General features: G+C 35.2%; 1 protein-coding gene across 7 annotated transcripts in view; it reads left to right on the top strand.

Annotated features, from left to right (window-relative positions):
* Nucleotides 1–17,218, top strand: part of KDM6A (lysine demethylase 6A) — a 195,752-nt gene that overhangs the window by 154,389 nt on the left and 24,145 nt on the right. For all 7 annotated transcript variants that reach the window (XM_021682119.2, XM_021682138.2, XM_021682110.2 and 4 more), the window contains 7 exons: nucleotides 3,334–3,463; nucleotides 4,969–5,074; nucleotides 5,635–5,840; nucleotides 7,889–7,953; nucleotides 8,032–8,106; nucleotides 8,668–8,816; nucleotides 17,082–17,196. In XM_021682119.2, coding sequence (XP_021537794.1) covers nucleotides 3,334–3,463; nucleotides 4,969–5,074; nucleotides 5,635–5,840; nucleotides 7,889–7,953; nucleotides 8,032–8,106; nucleotides 8,668–8,816; nucleotides 17,082–17,196 — 846 coding nt within the window. The remainder of the gene's footprint in view (nucleotides 1–3,333; nucleotides 3,464–4,968; nucleotides 5,075–5,634; nucleotides 5,841–7,888; nucleotides 7,954–8,031; nucleotides 8,107–8,667; nucleotides 8,817–17,081; nucleotides 17,197–17,218) is intronic.

The following is a 17,218-nucleotide window of genomic DNA, read 5'->3' as shown; positions in this document are numbered from 1 at the left end:
GGGGAAAATTTAGAGGTCCAAAACTAATATCATATACTGTATGGGACCTAAGGGTATTCTGGAGAAATAATGTGAAAGAGTTCCATGGACGTGCAAGTTATAAACAGTGTATAGTAGCAGTTACCTAAGTTTTTATTAATAAAGTCATATGCTGTGGGTACCTAGGTGTGACTCTGTTTCTTAATATATTAAAGATTATAATCTTCCATCTCACCTTTTAGGTATATGTAAATATTTACTTCAGAATTTTTAAGCACATTCTTACAGTTTTATTTTTAGCTCTTAAAAGACAATTTTGCCTTTTTACAGAAACTTAATTATGTATATGTGTGAGTTTTTATATATACATATTATGCATCTTATATATACATAAACACACACACACACAGTTGTAAGTGGCTTGATACATCAAAACACTATGGATCCCTGTGTTTGCTTGTGTTATTTCAGTAACTATAGGCCTTGGTTTATTAATGAAGAGACCAAAGATGCTCTGATAAATTAGAAGAGATACAAATCTTAAGAGAAAAGTCAAGATGGCAAATGATAGGCATCAGGTTTACCATTTCTGTTCTGTTGGTGATGTCCTGTCTGCTGGGCAGGATTCCAGAACTTGGAAGAGGAAAGTGACTTAGGCTCAAGAGACTTGATGTCTGGTCTAGAAGCTTCATAACCAAAGATAATTAAAGCGTAGATTGGTTTACTTACAGAGCACTTCTTCATTTATCTACCAAATGATATGGGTAAATGTGAAACAAGTTTAAGCCAATATTGTAAAGAATTGGGCAATGACTAATTGTTTCCTACTCTGCTTGGGGAAAGTTTCAAAATGAGAGAAAAGGATTTAAAATGGGATAGTATTTCTTTTCTTCAATGCCTTTCTCTACTTTGCGTTGTTAGATTAGTTTCATTACCCTAGCTTTGAAGTACTATAAATAGTGTTGGACACTTATATGTTCATAAGATAAAGTCTTTTCCTGTTATGTACAGTTCTGTCCTTTGTATTAGGACTGATAAGTGTATTTTCAATGGAAAAAGCTTATAGTCACTATATAGACAACTACCTACATGAATTCCTTCAGGGAAATTCCTGTTTGTTTCAGACTTGGCCTCAAAAAAGCAGGGAGTCTTGTAATACAATAGTAAACGGCTGGATTCAATTTGATTACATGGTTTATTCTGACTACTCTCTTATTTTCACATATATAGTTCCTTTTTAAGATGTTGATTATTCTTGTTTGGTTCATCTTAGGTGCTATACATCAAAAGGCGATTACAATACCTTTGCTGCTTTTATGGTTTAAAATTGTAATTGCAACATTTGGTGGTTCAATCACTATCCGTTCCCTTAGTCATGTCTCACCTTTTTTTTCTTTTCTCCACCTTTTTCTTTTCTATTTTAAAATAAAAGCAGCTGTGTTTTTCATTATTATACTTTCCCATTTCCCTTTTCTCTTTTGTTACAGAACTGTAGAAATGATGGAGGCAGAATTCTGCTAATCTATCAAACCCTGTTTTCTAGTCTCATCTCTAAATGTCCAGAATGTTGTAGAAGCTTAAATTTTGGTGCCACATTTAATTAGTATGAGATGTTCTTTTATGGTAGTTTTAATGTGTGGTCCGTATCTTCCAATTCCTTAAAATATTAATCATTTACTATATTGTACATTCATCTCCTGCTCTAGAAAACAAATTTTATGTATTCGGAGTCATATTTTCTTTAAATCCCAAAGTTAAAAGAGTGGCAGATATACAATTCAGCATGCAAACTAATTATTTATTCATATCTTGTAAGTGAATGTTTATTTTGCATTGATTTAATGATAATACTCGAATTGTTTCTTTACCAGTGTCAACCACCTATTTTCTACTTCCATGGAATTTATAAATTAGTACTGATTTTATACCTAAATTTAAAAGCTTAAATGCCTATCTTTAAATGTAGAGGACACTCATGCTTTGTTGAGAGATGTCGTGGTAGAATATTCATTTATTTAACCTTTAGCCTTAATTGTTAGTTGAACTTAAAATTTCACTTTAATAACTATTTCACATACTTTTAAAAAAAATCCGTTATTTTAAACTTAATTCATTCCTTGAGACCTGCCATGAACACTTTTGTTTTTACTTGGAGTTACAGTTAAATTAAGAAAGTGACATCCATGATCCTGTTTAATGTAACATCTCAAAAGTTTGTAGCAGTGGAATTTCAAGCCTTAGTTTTCATTAATGCCAACCCAAACAGGCTGATTTGTAAGGGTTTTCTCAGTTTGGCAAAAACATAGCAAGATAAGGGAAATTAATTTTGTTTCAACCTGTATTCTATAATATATGATGAAAATTGCTAATTCCTTCTTCAGTAAGTAAAATTACTAAGTTTAACTCCCTGCCATAATTACAATTTTCAAATTCTTAACTAAAATTGTAGTGTTAAAGTACTTGCTATTTTAATGCATTGATTATTTTTGAACTTGTAATAATTGGGTGAAGTTAACCTGGAATGAATCGAAAGCTCAAAATTATATCTTGCTGATTTTCTGAGTTGGATATAGACTTTAAGAAGTAGGAAAAAAAAAAATTTTTTTTTAACACTAAAAGAGTTACAATTTTGAAATAATTCTGCCATATTTGAAGAATTTATAACTTAACAAACATGATACTTCAACCCACTAAAGGAAAAGAAACCCCAACTACTACTAAGTAATAATTATATAGAATATCAGAGAATAGATAGCAGTTATATGCCTCATTAAAAATAACTGGTATAATTTCCATAAAATTTAGTAGATTGGAGTCTTGCTGAATTTTATTAGGGAGTTACACAGAAAATTCTTTCCAGATTTGAGAGGAAAAAAAGGTACAGATCTTTTCGGTTTGAGAATTATCACAAAGATATTCTGGTTATAATTGCTGAGATGAGACATAGGAAGAAAGACGTATTCTATTTTTACTATTATCTAGACCTTTTTGGTCAAGTTATTTTAACGTTTAATGGAAAGACTCTGATGGTAGAAGATGGTGGAGAGGAAATTGGAGTTCGTGTTTGTTCCTTAGGTGAGGAAAATAAATTGGAAAGTTAGGAGCAAAATAAGGAATGTCATCAATAATTCATGTGTTGTATTTTTTCTATTACTTCAGTGAAAATAGAGGAATGAAACTAAGTATTTGCTGAAGTTAATAATTGTTCTTAGTTTTTTCTGATAGATCCAAATCTCCTGGATTTATGCAGCTGCCCAGTAACTTAATTAGTACTTAATTCAGGATTTTTTTTTTCTGTTTTCTAAATAAATGTACAGCTGATTTATTCTCCCTTCTTTTTTTTTTTTTTTTAAGGAATCTAGGTAAAAATGGCTTATCTAACAGTAGCATTTTATTGGATAAATGTCCACCTCCAAGACCACCATCTTCACCATACCCTCCCTTGCCAAAGGACAAGTTGAATCCACCTACACCTAGTATTTATGTGAGTCTGAATTAACTGACTAGAAATAAATTAAACCGGTGTTTGCACCTACCTGTCTTTCATAAGATCTTGCTTTAAGTTAATATGGATGCCCTTTAGGAAACATTAAAATTATTTGCAGTAGCTTGAATGTTTTGGGGGGAAAACGATGTATTCAGAAAGACTTCATAATAGCATTTAAAACATGCCTTCTCAGTTATTAACCATGATTACATTAGAGTAGTGAGAAATACTTCTTACTGCCTCCAATTTTGAACGGTATGAGGCAAAAACCACCTAAAAGTATAACTTATGCTGGGTTTTAAATCTGCATTCTACTAGTTGTATGGACCTTAACATTCATTCTGCTTATGCATCTGCAAAACTATATATTTTCATTACCTTCAAAAAAGGCATTTGAAAACATAAAATGTGATAAATAGGTATGTCATTTTTTTTTTAAAGAATGTTAAAAGATTATTTAAAACCGGATGTTAGTTTTACTTTAAGAACATTTAGACATCTGATGTAGGAAGTTGATAAAAGTTCAAAGAAACTCTTACATTTCTCCCAAGTAGGTCCTCCTACCCCATTTCCTTCCATCCTCCCAATTCTACCCCAAATGAAAAAAATGTTAAACTATAAAGTTTGTTTTTGGGGATTTGGCCCTGTTTTTGCCCTCTAGAGGCCAAATAGTGTATTAATCCTTCCTCCAACCAGTATTGATCCTTTAGTATGTAAGAGAAGCACTGGGATAGATGTGTAATAAAACCTTTAAACTGAAGGCTGAGAGAGGGAAATGCAAAATTAAGGTTTATCTTTTATGGGTCTTCAGCTTGCTTTCACTTTGGTATTATTTTTAAAAACACTTTGACCTTTTGTGGTTTTCTTTTCTCTTTTTGTGAGGAAAAAGCCCACATAACATAAAATTTACCATCTTAACCATTTTTAACTATACACTTCGTAGTGTTAAGTAATATTCTTATTGTTGCAAAACACTTCTCCAGAATCTTTTCATCTTGCAAATCTGAAATTCTATACCCATTAAATAGCAACTCCCTTTTCCCTGGTCTCCTCAGCCCCTGGGTAACCACCAATTTATGTTTCTATAAATTGACTACATTAGATACCTCATATAAGTAAAATTTTACACAATTTTTCTTTTTGTGAGTGCTTTATTCTCACTGAACATAGTGTCTTCAAGGTTCATCCACATTGTAGCATGTGATAGGATTTTCTCCCTTTTTAAAATTGAATAATATTTAAATCGCTTTGATTTTGAAGTTTTAATTTTATTTCTTCCCGCATATTTTGTTCAAGATACAGTGGACAAGAGAAATGTATGTGATTACTATCTAATTACAACTTAGGGTCAAAAGACATAGTGATAAAATGCTATAAAACATAAAATAGAAATTACAGGGTGCATTGTTGAAATTGCAATAAATGATGAATATGAATTTGGCATAATATTTAAATAAAAGGTCTGTTTTCCAGAGATCTGACCATATGTTTTAATTTTACAGTTGGAAAATAAACGTGATGCTTTCTTTCCTCCATTACACCAATTTTGTACAAATCCAAACAACCCTGTTACAGTAATACGTGGCCTTGCTGGAGCTCTTAAGTTGGGTAAGCTTTAAATAAGAAAAAAGTTTTATATTTCCTTTGCTATCTGTGACTCTTAAAGCAGTGGCAGAAACTTATTTCTATTAAGTTTTTCAGTTTTCACATTTTCATTTTAATATTTTCTGGCTTTGTGTGTGTGTGTGTGTGGTTGTGTATCACTTTTTTAATCCATAGTGTGAAGATACAATGACAATATTGGTTCCTGGCAATTTACTAGTGGTTTTTAAATTTAGCTTTTATTTTGGTCTAATTATATAATTGTGATTTAGGTTATCTAATGAAAGAATTTCATTAGGTTATCTAATGAAAGATAAAATACAATGCTACTAATAAGATTGTAGCCTCCTAACTAGTGCCTGGCCCCTTGATTCCGCCTTTGCTGGTGGCATGATGATTAGGTCTGGGGCTTCATTGTCTGGTTGTGTAAACCTGGCACGAAGTTTAGGTTGTGCAGAGGCCCTGGTTGTTTTTTAGGGGAACCGGATAGAATGCCATAAAGCACTTTTAATGTATTATTCCAAATATAATTTTCATTTATTAACTACATTTATTTATTTATGAAGACCTGGGACTTTTCTCTACCAAAACTTTGGTGGAAGCTAACAATGAACATATGGTGGAAGTGAGGACACAGTTGTTGCAGCCAGCAGATGAAAACTGGGATCCTACTGGAACGAAGAAAATCTGGCATTGTGAAAGTAATCGATCTCATACTACAATTGCTAAATATGCACAGTACCAGGCCTCCTCCTTCCAGGAATCATTGAGGGTAAGTGTTTACTCCTTGAACATTATTTTATTTTTAGACTTTTATTGTTTTATGTTCTTTTATTTTGAAAGGGCACATTTCTTTTGTAAGCATCTCATTATTTTGTAGTTACACGAAATACTATGTAAGTGCTATGCAGTTTGCTCTTAGTAAAGTCAAAGCAAGCCTATGGGTTGATAAAGTAAATATTGTTACAAGATGTCTCCCTCATCCCTGGGATGTTTCTGTTTAAAGCAGGCTTTCTCAATCTTGGCATTATTAACATTTTGGTTGGATAATACATTGTTGTGGGAGGCTGTCTTGTATATTGTAGGGTGTTTGGTAGCATCCCTGACCTCTCTCCACTAGATGCCTATAGCACACCCCTTACCATCTACCCCAGTTGTTAACAGTCAAAAAGGTCTCCAGGCATGCCAAATATCCCTTGGAGGGTAAAATTGCCTCTGATTGAGAGCCACTGATACCAGAGGATAAAGTAAGTCTCAAGATTGCTTTATGCTTGCAGAATTCCTAGTCTTGTGCCTTCCCATTTTTCTCCTCTACCAGGTTAGTATTATCTGATAGATAACGCCTCCAGGAAGCATTAGTGTTGTTCTTACTGGCCTCAGTCTGAAAGAGAAAACTGAGGGAGAGGCATAAATTATTTCAAAATATATGGAAAATTAAAAACCAAAGCGGAAAAATAATCAGAGGATTATTATTAAAAGACTCAGTCATTTCAGCAGTGAATCATTACTAAAATCCTTTAGCACTATAATGAGTACTTTGTGAATTCTCCCACAAAGTGAACATAAAACATCCACAAAAATGAGTTTATTAAATGTATTACTCAAATACTTGTCTGTACTACTAAGTTGTTTTGTACATATCTTACAGCTAAAACTTAATATGTGCCTGCAAGTCTTTAATTTGTAATTCATTAGATTTGCTTATCTCTTTAAAATTCTGCCTCTAGTTCACATTTTTAATGAAGGCAACATTTGTACCTGCGAACTGTGTATTTGTATTTCTTTCTCACTATCATTCCCTATATCCTACAGAGAAATTCATCTAATGAGAATTGTCCTGCAGCTTTAATGAGCTGTAGTGAATTCATTGTCTGTATGAATCTCATATGGACAAACTTTTGAGATACTTCAACTATGTGGTAGTATTATGTTCAGAAGAGGATAAATAATAAGCAAGATTCAGGGATCACCAAAGAAGCCACCAAAGGAGGAGGAGTTGAAAAGCAAAGATCCTAAGAGGCAGAGTATTTATATGGGATGGGATCCATAACCAAAGAAAAGATGCCTTTTTGTGTGCTTTGACAGCATGGACCATTACATGTGAAAAATTTGGCAAATGTTTAGAAACTATACATTTAAAGGGAGGGAGGCCAAAATATACTACGTATTGCTAACTTGAATAGTAGGACAGTGTTGAGATACTGTATCTGTGACCCCAAAATTGTAAATAATAGTAGTAATATTTGCATTGAAAAGCACCTATATTTATGCAGCACTTCTTTTCCTTACTAATGTTGTAAATGTGTTACCATTTGTGTATAATTCATTGTGGAAGAAAAGATTTAACCCAGGGAGAACTTCCATTTGTCCATAATCAAGAATAGAGAACATCTTAACCTTCTACCCTTATAGTTACATACATACCCACACAGCCCTGCTAGTTTAGAAAATTTATAATCAAGATGGATAGGCCTCTCAATTAAAAAAAAAAAAAAAATTCTCTCCTCTTAAAAATGGGGCAAGAATGAGAATCTATAGATTTTTCCCCTTATAGAAGAATGTTATTAAGAAAGAACTCTTAAGATAACTGTGGCTGAGGAGGTCAGATACCATGCCGAGGGGTGGTGAGCATTGACTTTTCTTGGGTTTTTATTTAATGTGTGGTCTTTAAAGAAATTTTCATGTGAAAGCGGCCTGTAGAAACTTAGCTTCCAAACATAGATAATACCATCAATCTAGGTGTGAAATTTACAGTTGCATGATGGAAAGGATAGCTGGTTATGGAATACTAAACTAGAATGTGTTTTGCTTAATCTATAGGAAGAAAATGAGAAAAGAAGTCACCATAAAGACCACTCAGATAGTGAATCTACATCTTCAGATAAGTAAGTCATTTTTAATGTCCACTTAGTATTTCTGTTTAAAAGGCATGTTTCTAATATTGTCTCTCTCTTTTTTTTAAGTTCTGGGAGGAGGAGGAAAGGACCCTTTAAAACCATAAAGTTTGGGACCAACATTGACCTGTCTGATGACAAAAAGTAAGTCTTCATAGTATTTCTGTGAACTGATGCAAAGAGGTATCCTCTGCAAGACTGAGAATTGTCTACAATTTCCTCTTCTCTTTCCTCCCTTGTCATTTTTCCAAGTTGATATACAAGTTTCAGATAAATTATTTTTGCTAGGTTTTACAGTGAAGTTATTTTCTTAAACTTAAAACTCTTATACAGGTTTTCATCAAGACCCTGACTAGGCTAAGTACACAATCATAAAGTTACATTTTATGACTAATAGTGTATAATAATTTTATAAAATAGAATTCTACAGCAATTATAAAAATAGGAAGTCAGGTTTTTTTCTTTCATTTACTTGGTATTTTTGTTTTGTTTTTAACTCAGTAATTTTTATGCCTCTTTTCATTAGGAAGTTTTCTTTGGAAAAATTGAAAAAATTAAGCATTTCAGTGTTCCCTATGCAAAAGTACAATATTTATAGATCTCATTGTTTTTTGGATTGGGACACAAAGTTTTTGAAGAAATGGCTAACTTCCACAAATATTTGTAGCAGGATTTCACTCTTGATCTGTTGTTATTTTATTGCAGATGGAAGTTGCAACTACATGAGCTGACTAAACTTCCTGCTTTTGTGCGTGTCGTATCAGCAGGAAATCTTCTAAGCCATGTTGGTCATACCATACTGGGCATGAACACAGTTCAACTGTACATGAAAGTTCCAGGAAGCAGAACACCAGGTAACTTTTATGAACTAACATTATCTCCTACAATTGAAAAACAGAATTAATCGAAATGTGAAACATGCAAAAGAGAACCAGATTCTTTTCATATACAGTGAAGGAAACTGAAAGGATTACTCCTGTTATAAGGTTTGACTTGTATTATTAAGATTTTTTCTGTTATATTCTTTTTTTTTAATAAAATAGTCCTGAAACAATAGCATTGTTTAATCTGGAAAGGGGTCATTGGAGCACTCCTGGGAAAGTCCCTGTGGCTTAGAGACTGTTGTTGATCCTGTCTCCTGCAGAGTGATGGGATATAGTTTTTTCTAAACTTTTCTTTTTGCCATAGTCACACTAAGAAATATATTTTGGGGCGCCTGGGTGGCTCAGTCGTTGGGCGTCTGCCTTCGGCTCAGGTCATGATCCCAGGGTCCTGAGATCGAGCCCCGCATTGGGCTCCCTGTTTGGCAGGAAGCCTGCTTCTCCCTCTACCACTCCCTCTGCTTGTGTTCCCTCTCTCGCTGCGTCTCTCTCTCTCTGTCAAATAAATAAAATCTAAAAAAAAAAAAAAAAAAAGAAATATATTTTATGGGGGCGCCTGGGTGGCTCAGTCATTAAGCATCTGCTTTCGGCTCAGGTCATGATCCCAGAGTCCTGGGATTGAGCCCCGCATGGGGCTCCCTGCTCCGCAGGAAGCCTGCTTCCCCCTCTCCCACTCCCCCTGCTTGTTTTCCCTCTCTTGCTGCGTCTCTGTCAAATAAATAAATAAAATCTTTAAAATATATATATATATATTTTATGACTTTGTGTACATATGTGTATACAAGAACAGTTTCATAGAATAATACATTTTCTAGCCTGTTCCATTCTATTTCATTTAAATAAGGAAGTAGAGGTTGTAATCCTCTAATTGGGGTGCAACACAGAGTTCACACAAAGCACTTGATGGGGAGACATTTCTAGAGTTCTCCTGGTATCCAGTCTGGACTTTTTATTAACTGGGCTTGTCACTTTTGGCAAGTCACATTTCTTTCTCTGGGTCTTTTTCTTCATTTGTAAAATGAATTACATTGGTTTTAAACTTAAAATTCTGACCAACACTAAAATACCATCTTCTTTGTGTTTCCTTGGATTAACATGAAATTTCTGAGTGATGTTCAAAATATTTAACAATTAGGGCTGATGACTGGTGATAACAAGTTCACCTATATGCCAATGCCTGTAGGCTGCATATCACCATCAGATGTTTCTCTTTGCAACTTGAAGCAGCCATGGTTTGAAAACCAGAGTGCTTTCTTCTTTGTCACCTGCTTATTGAATTGTAACTACAAAGTTGTTTCAAAATAGGCCTATGCTTGCTTCTGGGTAACATAAGTCAGTGGATTCCGAGTCCTGACTGCTTGTTAGAATCTCTTTTGAAAATAAATAATTGATTAACCTCTGGAGATTGGGATCAGGCACAATATTTTTTACAAAGTTTCCCAGAGGATTATACTGTACAGCCAGGATTAGAACCATTAGGTTGTAGTAGTTTTTGTCCTCAAGCCATTGGAAGCCCAATTCTGTGATATTTTATCCATAGTTGGGTAAAGTGGAAACAGTTCTAGAATAAATGGCAGAAGAGCTATATGTCCCGCCCCCTTTGCCATTTAGACACTGATGTAAATACTGGGCAAGTTATTTGAACTCTCTAGAGGGATTTTTTTTTTTTTTTTTAAGATTTATTTATTTATTTTAGAGCAGGAGGGTCAGAGAGAGAGGGACAGAGAATCTCAAGCAGAGTCTGCAAGGAGTGTGGAGCCCAATACAGGGCTCGATCTCCCAACCCTGAGATCAGGACCTGAGCCAAAACTAAGAGTCGGATGCTTAACCAACTGTGCCACCCAGGCGCCCCAAGAGTTCATTTTTCTTATGTATGTAGTATTGGATTGGTTCTTTTAAGATTCATTTCAATTGAAAACCTCTCCAATTTGAATTATTTTATGTAAATAATACCCTCAACTCAAAAAGAATGCAGTTTTTCATTACAGATGGGGGGGCGGGAAGCAAACTTGGTAGATTACTTCTTTGTCACTTGTGTCTGAACTTTTTGGGTTTTTTTTTTTTCCAGTTTGTATATAAGGCATTAGTTTTTCAGAAGTGTCCTGTGGAACACTGAAGAATTCTCTAAGGAATTCCCTTAGAGTAGTGCTATCTAGTAGAAATATAATGCAAGTCATATATATGATTTAAAATTTTATAGTAGTCATATCGATGCAAAACAAAATAGGTGAAAATAATTTTAACCTGGTATATCCAAATCTTATCATTTCCACTTGTAATCAATATAAAAGTTATGGGATTTTTCACAGTTTTTGTTTTCATATTAAGTCTTTGAAATCTAGTGTGTACTTTATAATTTCTGCACATCTCAGTTTATATAAACCCCATTTCAGGTGGTTACTCTGTTAGAGAACTCGGTCTTAGAAGAAATGAATAGTTTAATTAGTTTAGTTCAATTTTTTAAAAATTATTTTGAATACTTTTTTATGGGGCAAACACTCTGTTCCTGGAGTTACATAGATAAGGTGGTACCTACCTCATGGACTTTATGCTCAATCATGTATGTCCTAAACTATAGAGGTGCTCTCAGGCTCTACCCCAAAATATTTTGAATTTGACAGTGGGATTTCAGCATCTCTAATTATAATTAGTGCTAAATTTTATTTTGGAGTCCACACCATGGACAATTCCAACCATCTACCCATGGTAAGAGTTTGTAAGTATTAAGAGTACCATACTCACTTTTTTTTCCCCAACACCATTTGTTGAAGAGACTTTTTTCCATTGAACATTCTTTCCTGCTTTGTTAAAGATTAGTTGACCATAGAGTTGAGGGTCCATTTCTTTAAAGAACTTATTAAACTCAACACCCAAAGAACACATGATCCAATCAAGAAATGGGCAGAAGACATGAACAGACATTTTTCCAAAGAAGACATCCAAATGGCCAACAGACACATGAAAAAGTGCTTAACATCACTCGGCATCAGGGAAATCCCAATCAAAACCTCAATGAGATATCACCTCACACCAGTCAGAATGGCTAAAATTAACAAGTCAGGAAATGACAGATGTTGGCGGGGATGCGGAGAAAGGGGAACCCTCCTACACTGTTGGTGGGAATGCAAGCTGGTGCAATCACTCTGGAGAACAGTATGGAGGTTCCTCAAAAAGTTAAAAATAGAGCTCCCATATGATCCAGCAATTGCCCCACTGGGTATTTACCCCAAAGATACAAATGTAGGGATCCGAAGGGGTATGTCCACCCCCATGTTTATAGCAGCAATGTCCACAATAGCCAAACTGTGGAAAGAGCCCAGATGTCCATCGACAGATGAATGGATAAAGAAGATGTGGTATATATATACAATGGAATATTATGCAGCCATCAAAAGGAATGAGATCTTGCCATTTGCAACGACGTGGATGGAACTGGAGGGTGTTATGCTGAGCGAAATAAGTCAGTCAGAGAAAGACATGTATCATATGACCTCACTGATATGAGGAATTCTTATCTCAGGAAACAAACTGAGAGTTGCTGGAGTGGTGGGGGGTGGGAGGGATGGGGTGGCTGGGTGATAGACATTGGGGAGAGTATGTGCTATGGTGAGTTCTGTGAATTGTGCAAGACTGTTGAATCACAGATCTGTACCTCTGAAACAAATAATACAATATATGTTAAAAAAAAAAAAACAACAGGAGGGGAAGAATGAAGGGGGGGAAATCGGAGGGGGAGTTGAACCATGAGAGACAATGGATTCTGAAAAACAAACTGAGGGTTCTAGAGGGGAGGGTGTTGGGAGGATGCGTTAGCCTGGTGATGGGTATTAAAGAGGGCACATTCTGCATGGAGCATTGGATGTTATACACAAACAGTGAATCATGGAACACTACATCAAAAACTAATGATGTAATGTATGGTGATTAACATAACAATAAAAATTTTTTTAAAGGTACCATATTCATCACACTGTCATACGTAAAAGACACGGTATAGTGAGAGCAGCTACATTTTTCTCTATTGAGGTAAAAATCACACAGTAAAACTAATCCTTTTAAAGTATGCAGTTCAGTTGCATTTAGCGTATATTCACTGTGCTGTGTAGCCATCACTTCGGTGTAGTTCCAAGAGATTTTCATCTGTCCAAAAGGAAACCTCATACCCATTAAACATTAACTCCCCATTCCCCACTTCCTTCTGCCCCTGGCAACCAGTAGTCTACTTTCTGGTTCTATAGAATTACCTGTTCTGGATGTTTCATACAAATGGAATCATATAATATGTTCCCTTTTGTGTCTGGCTTCTTTCAGTTAGCATGTTTTTGAGGTCACCTGCATTGTATTAATGGTTCAGTCCTTTTTATGGCCAAATATTCCATTGTGTGGATATAGGACATTTTGTTTATCTGTTCATCAATTGATGGACATTTCGGTTGATTCCACTTTTTAGCTGTTGTGAATAGTGTTTCTGTGAACATTCATGTGCAAGTATTTGTCTGAATTCCTTTTTCCAGTTCTTTTGGTTATATACCTAGGATTTGATTTGATTTCATATGGTGATTCTATGTTTAACTTTCTGAGGAACTGCCAAACTGCTTTCTACAGTAGCTGCACCATTTTACATTCATGCCAGCAATATATGAAAGTTCCCACATCCTTACCAACACTGATTATTTTCCATTTTTTCTTATTATGGCCAACCCAGTGGATGTGAAGTGGTTTTTCTTTGTGGTTTCATTTTCATGTGCTTGCTGGCCATGTATATTATCCACTTTGAAAAAATGTCCGTTCAGGTCCTTTTCCCATTTTTTAATTCAGTTGTTTGTCCTTTTGTTGTTGAGTAGTAGGAGCTTATATTTTGCATATTAACCCCTTATCAAATATATGATTTGCAAATATTTCCTCTTATCCTTTAAGTTGTTATTTCATTCTCTTGATAATGTTCTTTGATATACAAAAGTTTTTTATTTATTTATTTTTTAAAGATTTTATTTATTTGAGAGAGAGAGAGAGAGCACATGAGACGGGGGGAGGGTCAGAGAGAGAAGCAGACTCCCTGCTGAGCAGGGAGCCCGATGCGGGACTCGATCCTGGGACTCCAGGATCATGACCTGAGCCAAAGGCAGTCGCTTAACCAACTGAGCCACCCAGGTGCCCCAAAAGTTTTTAATTTTGATGAAGTTCAGTTTATCCATTTTTTGTTTGGTTGCTTGTGCTTTTGGTATCATATGTAAGAAACCACTGCTGAATCCAGGGTTATCAAGTTTTACCCCTGGTTTTCTTCTTAGATTTTTATAGTTCCAGCTCTTATATTTAGATATTTGATCCATATTAATTTTTATATGTGGTTTTATATGAGCTAAAGGTCTAAATTTATGCTTTTACATATCCAGTTGTCCCAGCACTATTTGTTGGAAAAACTATTCTTTCCTCTATAGAAGGGTCTTAGCACCCTTGTTGAAAATCAGTTGGCCACAGATGTATGGATTTATTTCTAAAATCTTGATGCTCTTTCCTTGATTTATATCTCTGTCGTTATGTCAGTACCACACTGGTTTGATTGCTGTACCTTTGAGGTAAGTTTCAAAATTGGAAAGTGTGAATCTTCCAACTTAGGTAGTTACTTTTACTATAGTACTTTATCTCTTCATCACAGGGCTGTGAATTACTGTCTTTGTTTCATTTCAGCCCCAAAATTCAGCCTCTAGCATTTTCTTACATGGCAGATTGGCTAGTGACAGACTCTTTCAGCTTTTATTTATCTGAGAATGTCTTAGTTTCTGCTTTATTTTTGAAGAATAGTTTTGCCAGATATGGAATTCTTGGTTAATTTTTTTCTTTCTTTCTTTCAGCAGTTTAAATGTGTTACCCTGTTGCTTTCTGGCCTCCATGGTTTCTGATCTGAAATCAGCTATTAATCTTATTGATAATCCCTTGTATGTGACAAATCACTTTTTTGTCCTGCTTTCAAAATTTTCTTTGGGTTTTTAGTTTGAGTATACTGTGTCTTGGTGTGGCTCTCTTTGAGTTTTTCCTACTTTGGAGTTTCTTTAGCTTCTTTGATGTATAGATGCATGTATTCTGTCAAATTCGGGAAGTTTTGGACCATCACTTCTTCATATATCCCTATTGTCCCTTCTTCTCTTCTGGGACTCCCACAATGCATAGGTTAGTGTATTTGATGGTCCCTTAGGCTCTGTTAATTTTTCTTCATTCTATTTTCTTTCTTCTCAAAATGGTCAGTTTCATTTGACCTATCTACAAGTTTGTAGATTCTTGCTTTAACCTGCTCAGATCTGTTGTTTGAAACCCACTAGTGAATTTTTAATTTCAGTTACACTTTTCAGCTTCAGAATTTTATTTATGGTAATTTCTGTCTCTTTATTAATAATCTCTGTTGAGACCTCATTTTCCTTGTTTCCTGTGGTTCTTGTTTATGGTTTCTTTTAGCTCTTTGAAGTATACTTAAGACAGTTGATTTAAAGTGTTTGTGAAGTCCAGTGTCTGTTCTTTTTCAGGAATAGGTTTTGTTATTTTTTTTTTCCTGTGACTGGGTCATACATTTTTGTTTATTTGCAAGCCTCATAATTTTTTGTGAAAACAGACTCTGAGAATTAAAAAAAAAAAAAGACTGTATTCTCGGTCAGATGTAGTCCCTGAGGTCTCTGTTCCCTAAGCATAGTACTGTGCTAATATTTTGACATTTTGAATGTTATCATGTGGCAATTACAGAAATCAGATTCTCCCTCTCCAGGGTTTGTTCTTCCTTATTGTGGGCTACAGTTGTCTGTTTGTTTAGTGACTTTTCCACAGTATTTTCACAAAGACTGTATTCGTTGGCACGTGTGGGAGCTGAAGTTTCTTTTCCATTATCTCAGCAGTTAGCCAGTGACCTGACAGAGATTTCCTTCAGTGCTTTGTGCCAAAAAAAGAAAGAAGAATGGAAAAATGAACAGAAAAGAAAAAATAATTCTCCAGGTCTTTGCAGATTGCCTCTGTGTTGAGTCACTCCTTATACACTTATCCATGCTGCTTACAGTTGTACTTTTAGCCTTTACCTCCTTGCTTGCACTGCGCCTAAAGATTAGCAAGAAGTTACAATTTATGGTCTTAGGTATTTTTCTGAGCATGCGCCCTGCTCTGGGTATGCATGTGGCTTTCTAAATTCTCTAGTGTTCACGGGAACTTTTCAAAACCTTTTATTCCCCCCAAATCTCACTCCCCAGCTTTTCTTTCCAGGCCTTTGGTGTGTCTGTTGCTTGCCCCAACTCTTTGTTTTTGCCTTTGTTCATTGACCTTTCAATGTTTTGACCTTCTCCACTGAACCACTTGCCCTGATAGAGTGAAGCTCCTTGTGTTAGTCCTTTGGGGAAACTCCAGTCAAGTCAAAACAGAAAAACATAATTCCTTGGGAACAAGATCCACTGTGCTCCCTCCAGAACCAGGGACACTCACACTAGAACACAAGACTACCATTTTTAAGTCCACTGCCACACTAGTGATGTGGGTGGGGATAAGGTAAGTTAAAGTGACATAAAAGTTTCCTACTGTGTTGTAAGTTCTTTCTGGTCAGGCATTCACTTGGTCGCTGTAAACCTTGACTGTTGCCCAGAGTTCCGGTAAGGTTGCTTCTGGCAGTTTTTACTAGATTTTTTTCTTTTTTTAGTGTTTCTGAAGAGTTCTCCAGAGTTCCCTGCTCCATCACTTTTGTTGATAATACTCCCACAGCTACATTTGAAAACCAGGTTTCTTGTCTCTTTATTGATGTCCTAATACTACTTGTGAGAGATGGTGATTAGTTCACAAAGAAGTGATAATGATATCAATAATAGCTAATACTTATTACTTACCATATATTTGGCACTGTTCAGAGCAGTCATTATTTCATTGATCCCTCAAAATAACCCGGTGATTTATTGGAATTGTTATTATCTAATCTTCTATATAAGGAAATGGAGTCAGAAAGGTTTAGCAACGCGCAGGTTCACATAAGCTTAGGATCCTGGCTGTAGAACCTAAGCTTGTAGTCTTGATTTAGACTACCTCTGCAGAAGGTCTTACTGAATAAGTTAGGAGCTGACCAAACTCTGCTCTAAAACTAGACACAGAAATAATGACAAACAGCTGAATACCACCAGAACATTCTATGTTGAACATTTCCGAGGTCTTATTTCTAAAGGCACATTTTTCTATAGAATTTATAGTATGCTGATTACTGTTTTTCTTTTCTCATTTCAGGTCATCAAGAAAATAACAACTTCTGTTCAGTTAACATAAATATTGGTCCAGGTGACTGTGAATGGTTTGTTGTCCCTGAAGGTTATTGGGGTGTTCTGAATGACTTCTGTGAAAAGTAGGTTTCCAAACTAAATTTT

This window comes from Neomonachus schauinslandi, chromosome X (assembly GCF_002201575.2).
Source record: "Neomonachus schauinslandi chromosome X, ASM220157v2, whole genome shotgun sequence".
Classification (NCBI taxonomy): domain Eukaryota; kingdom Metazoa; phylum Chordata; class Mammalia; order Carnivora; family Phocidae; genus Neomonachus; species Neomonachus schauinslandi.
The sequence above is the reverse complement of the archived record's forward strand: the minus strand, read 5'-3'. Positions and strand labels throughout refer to the sequence as shown.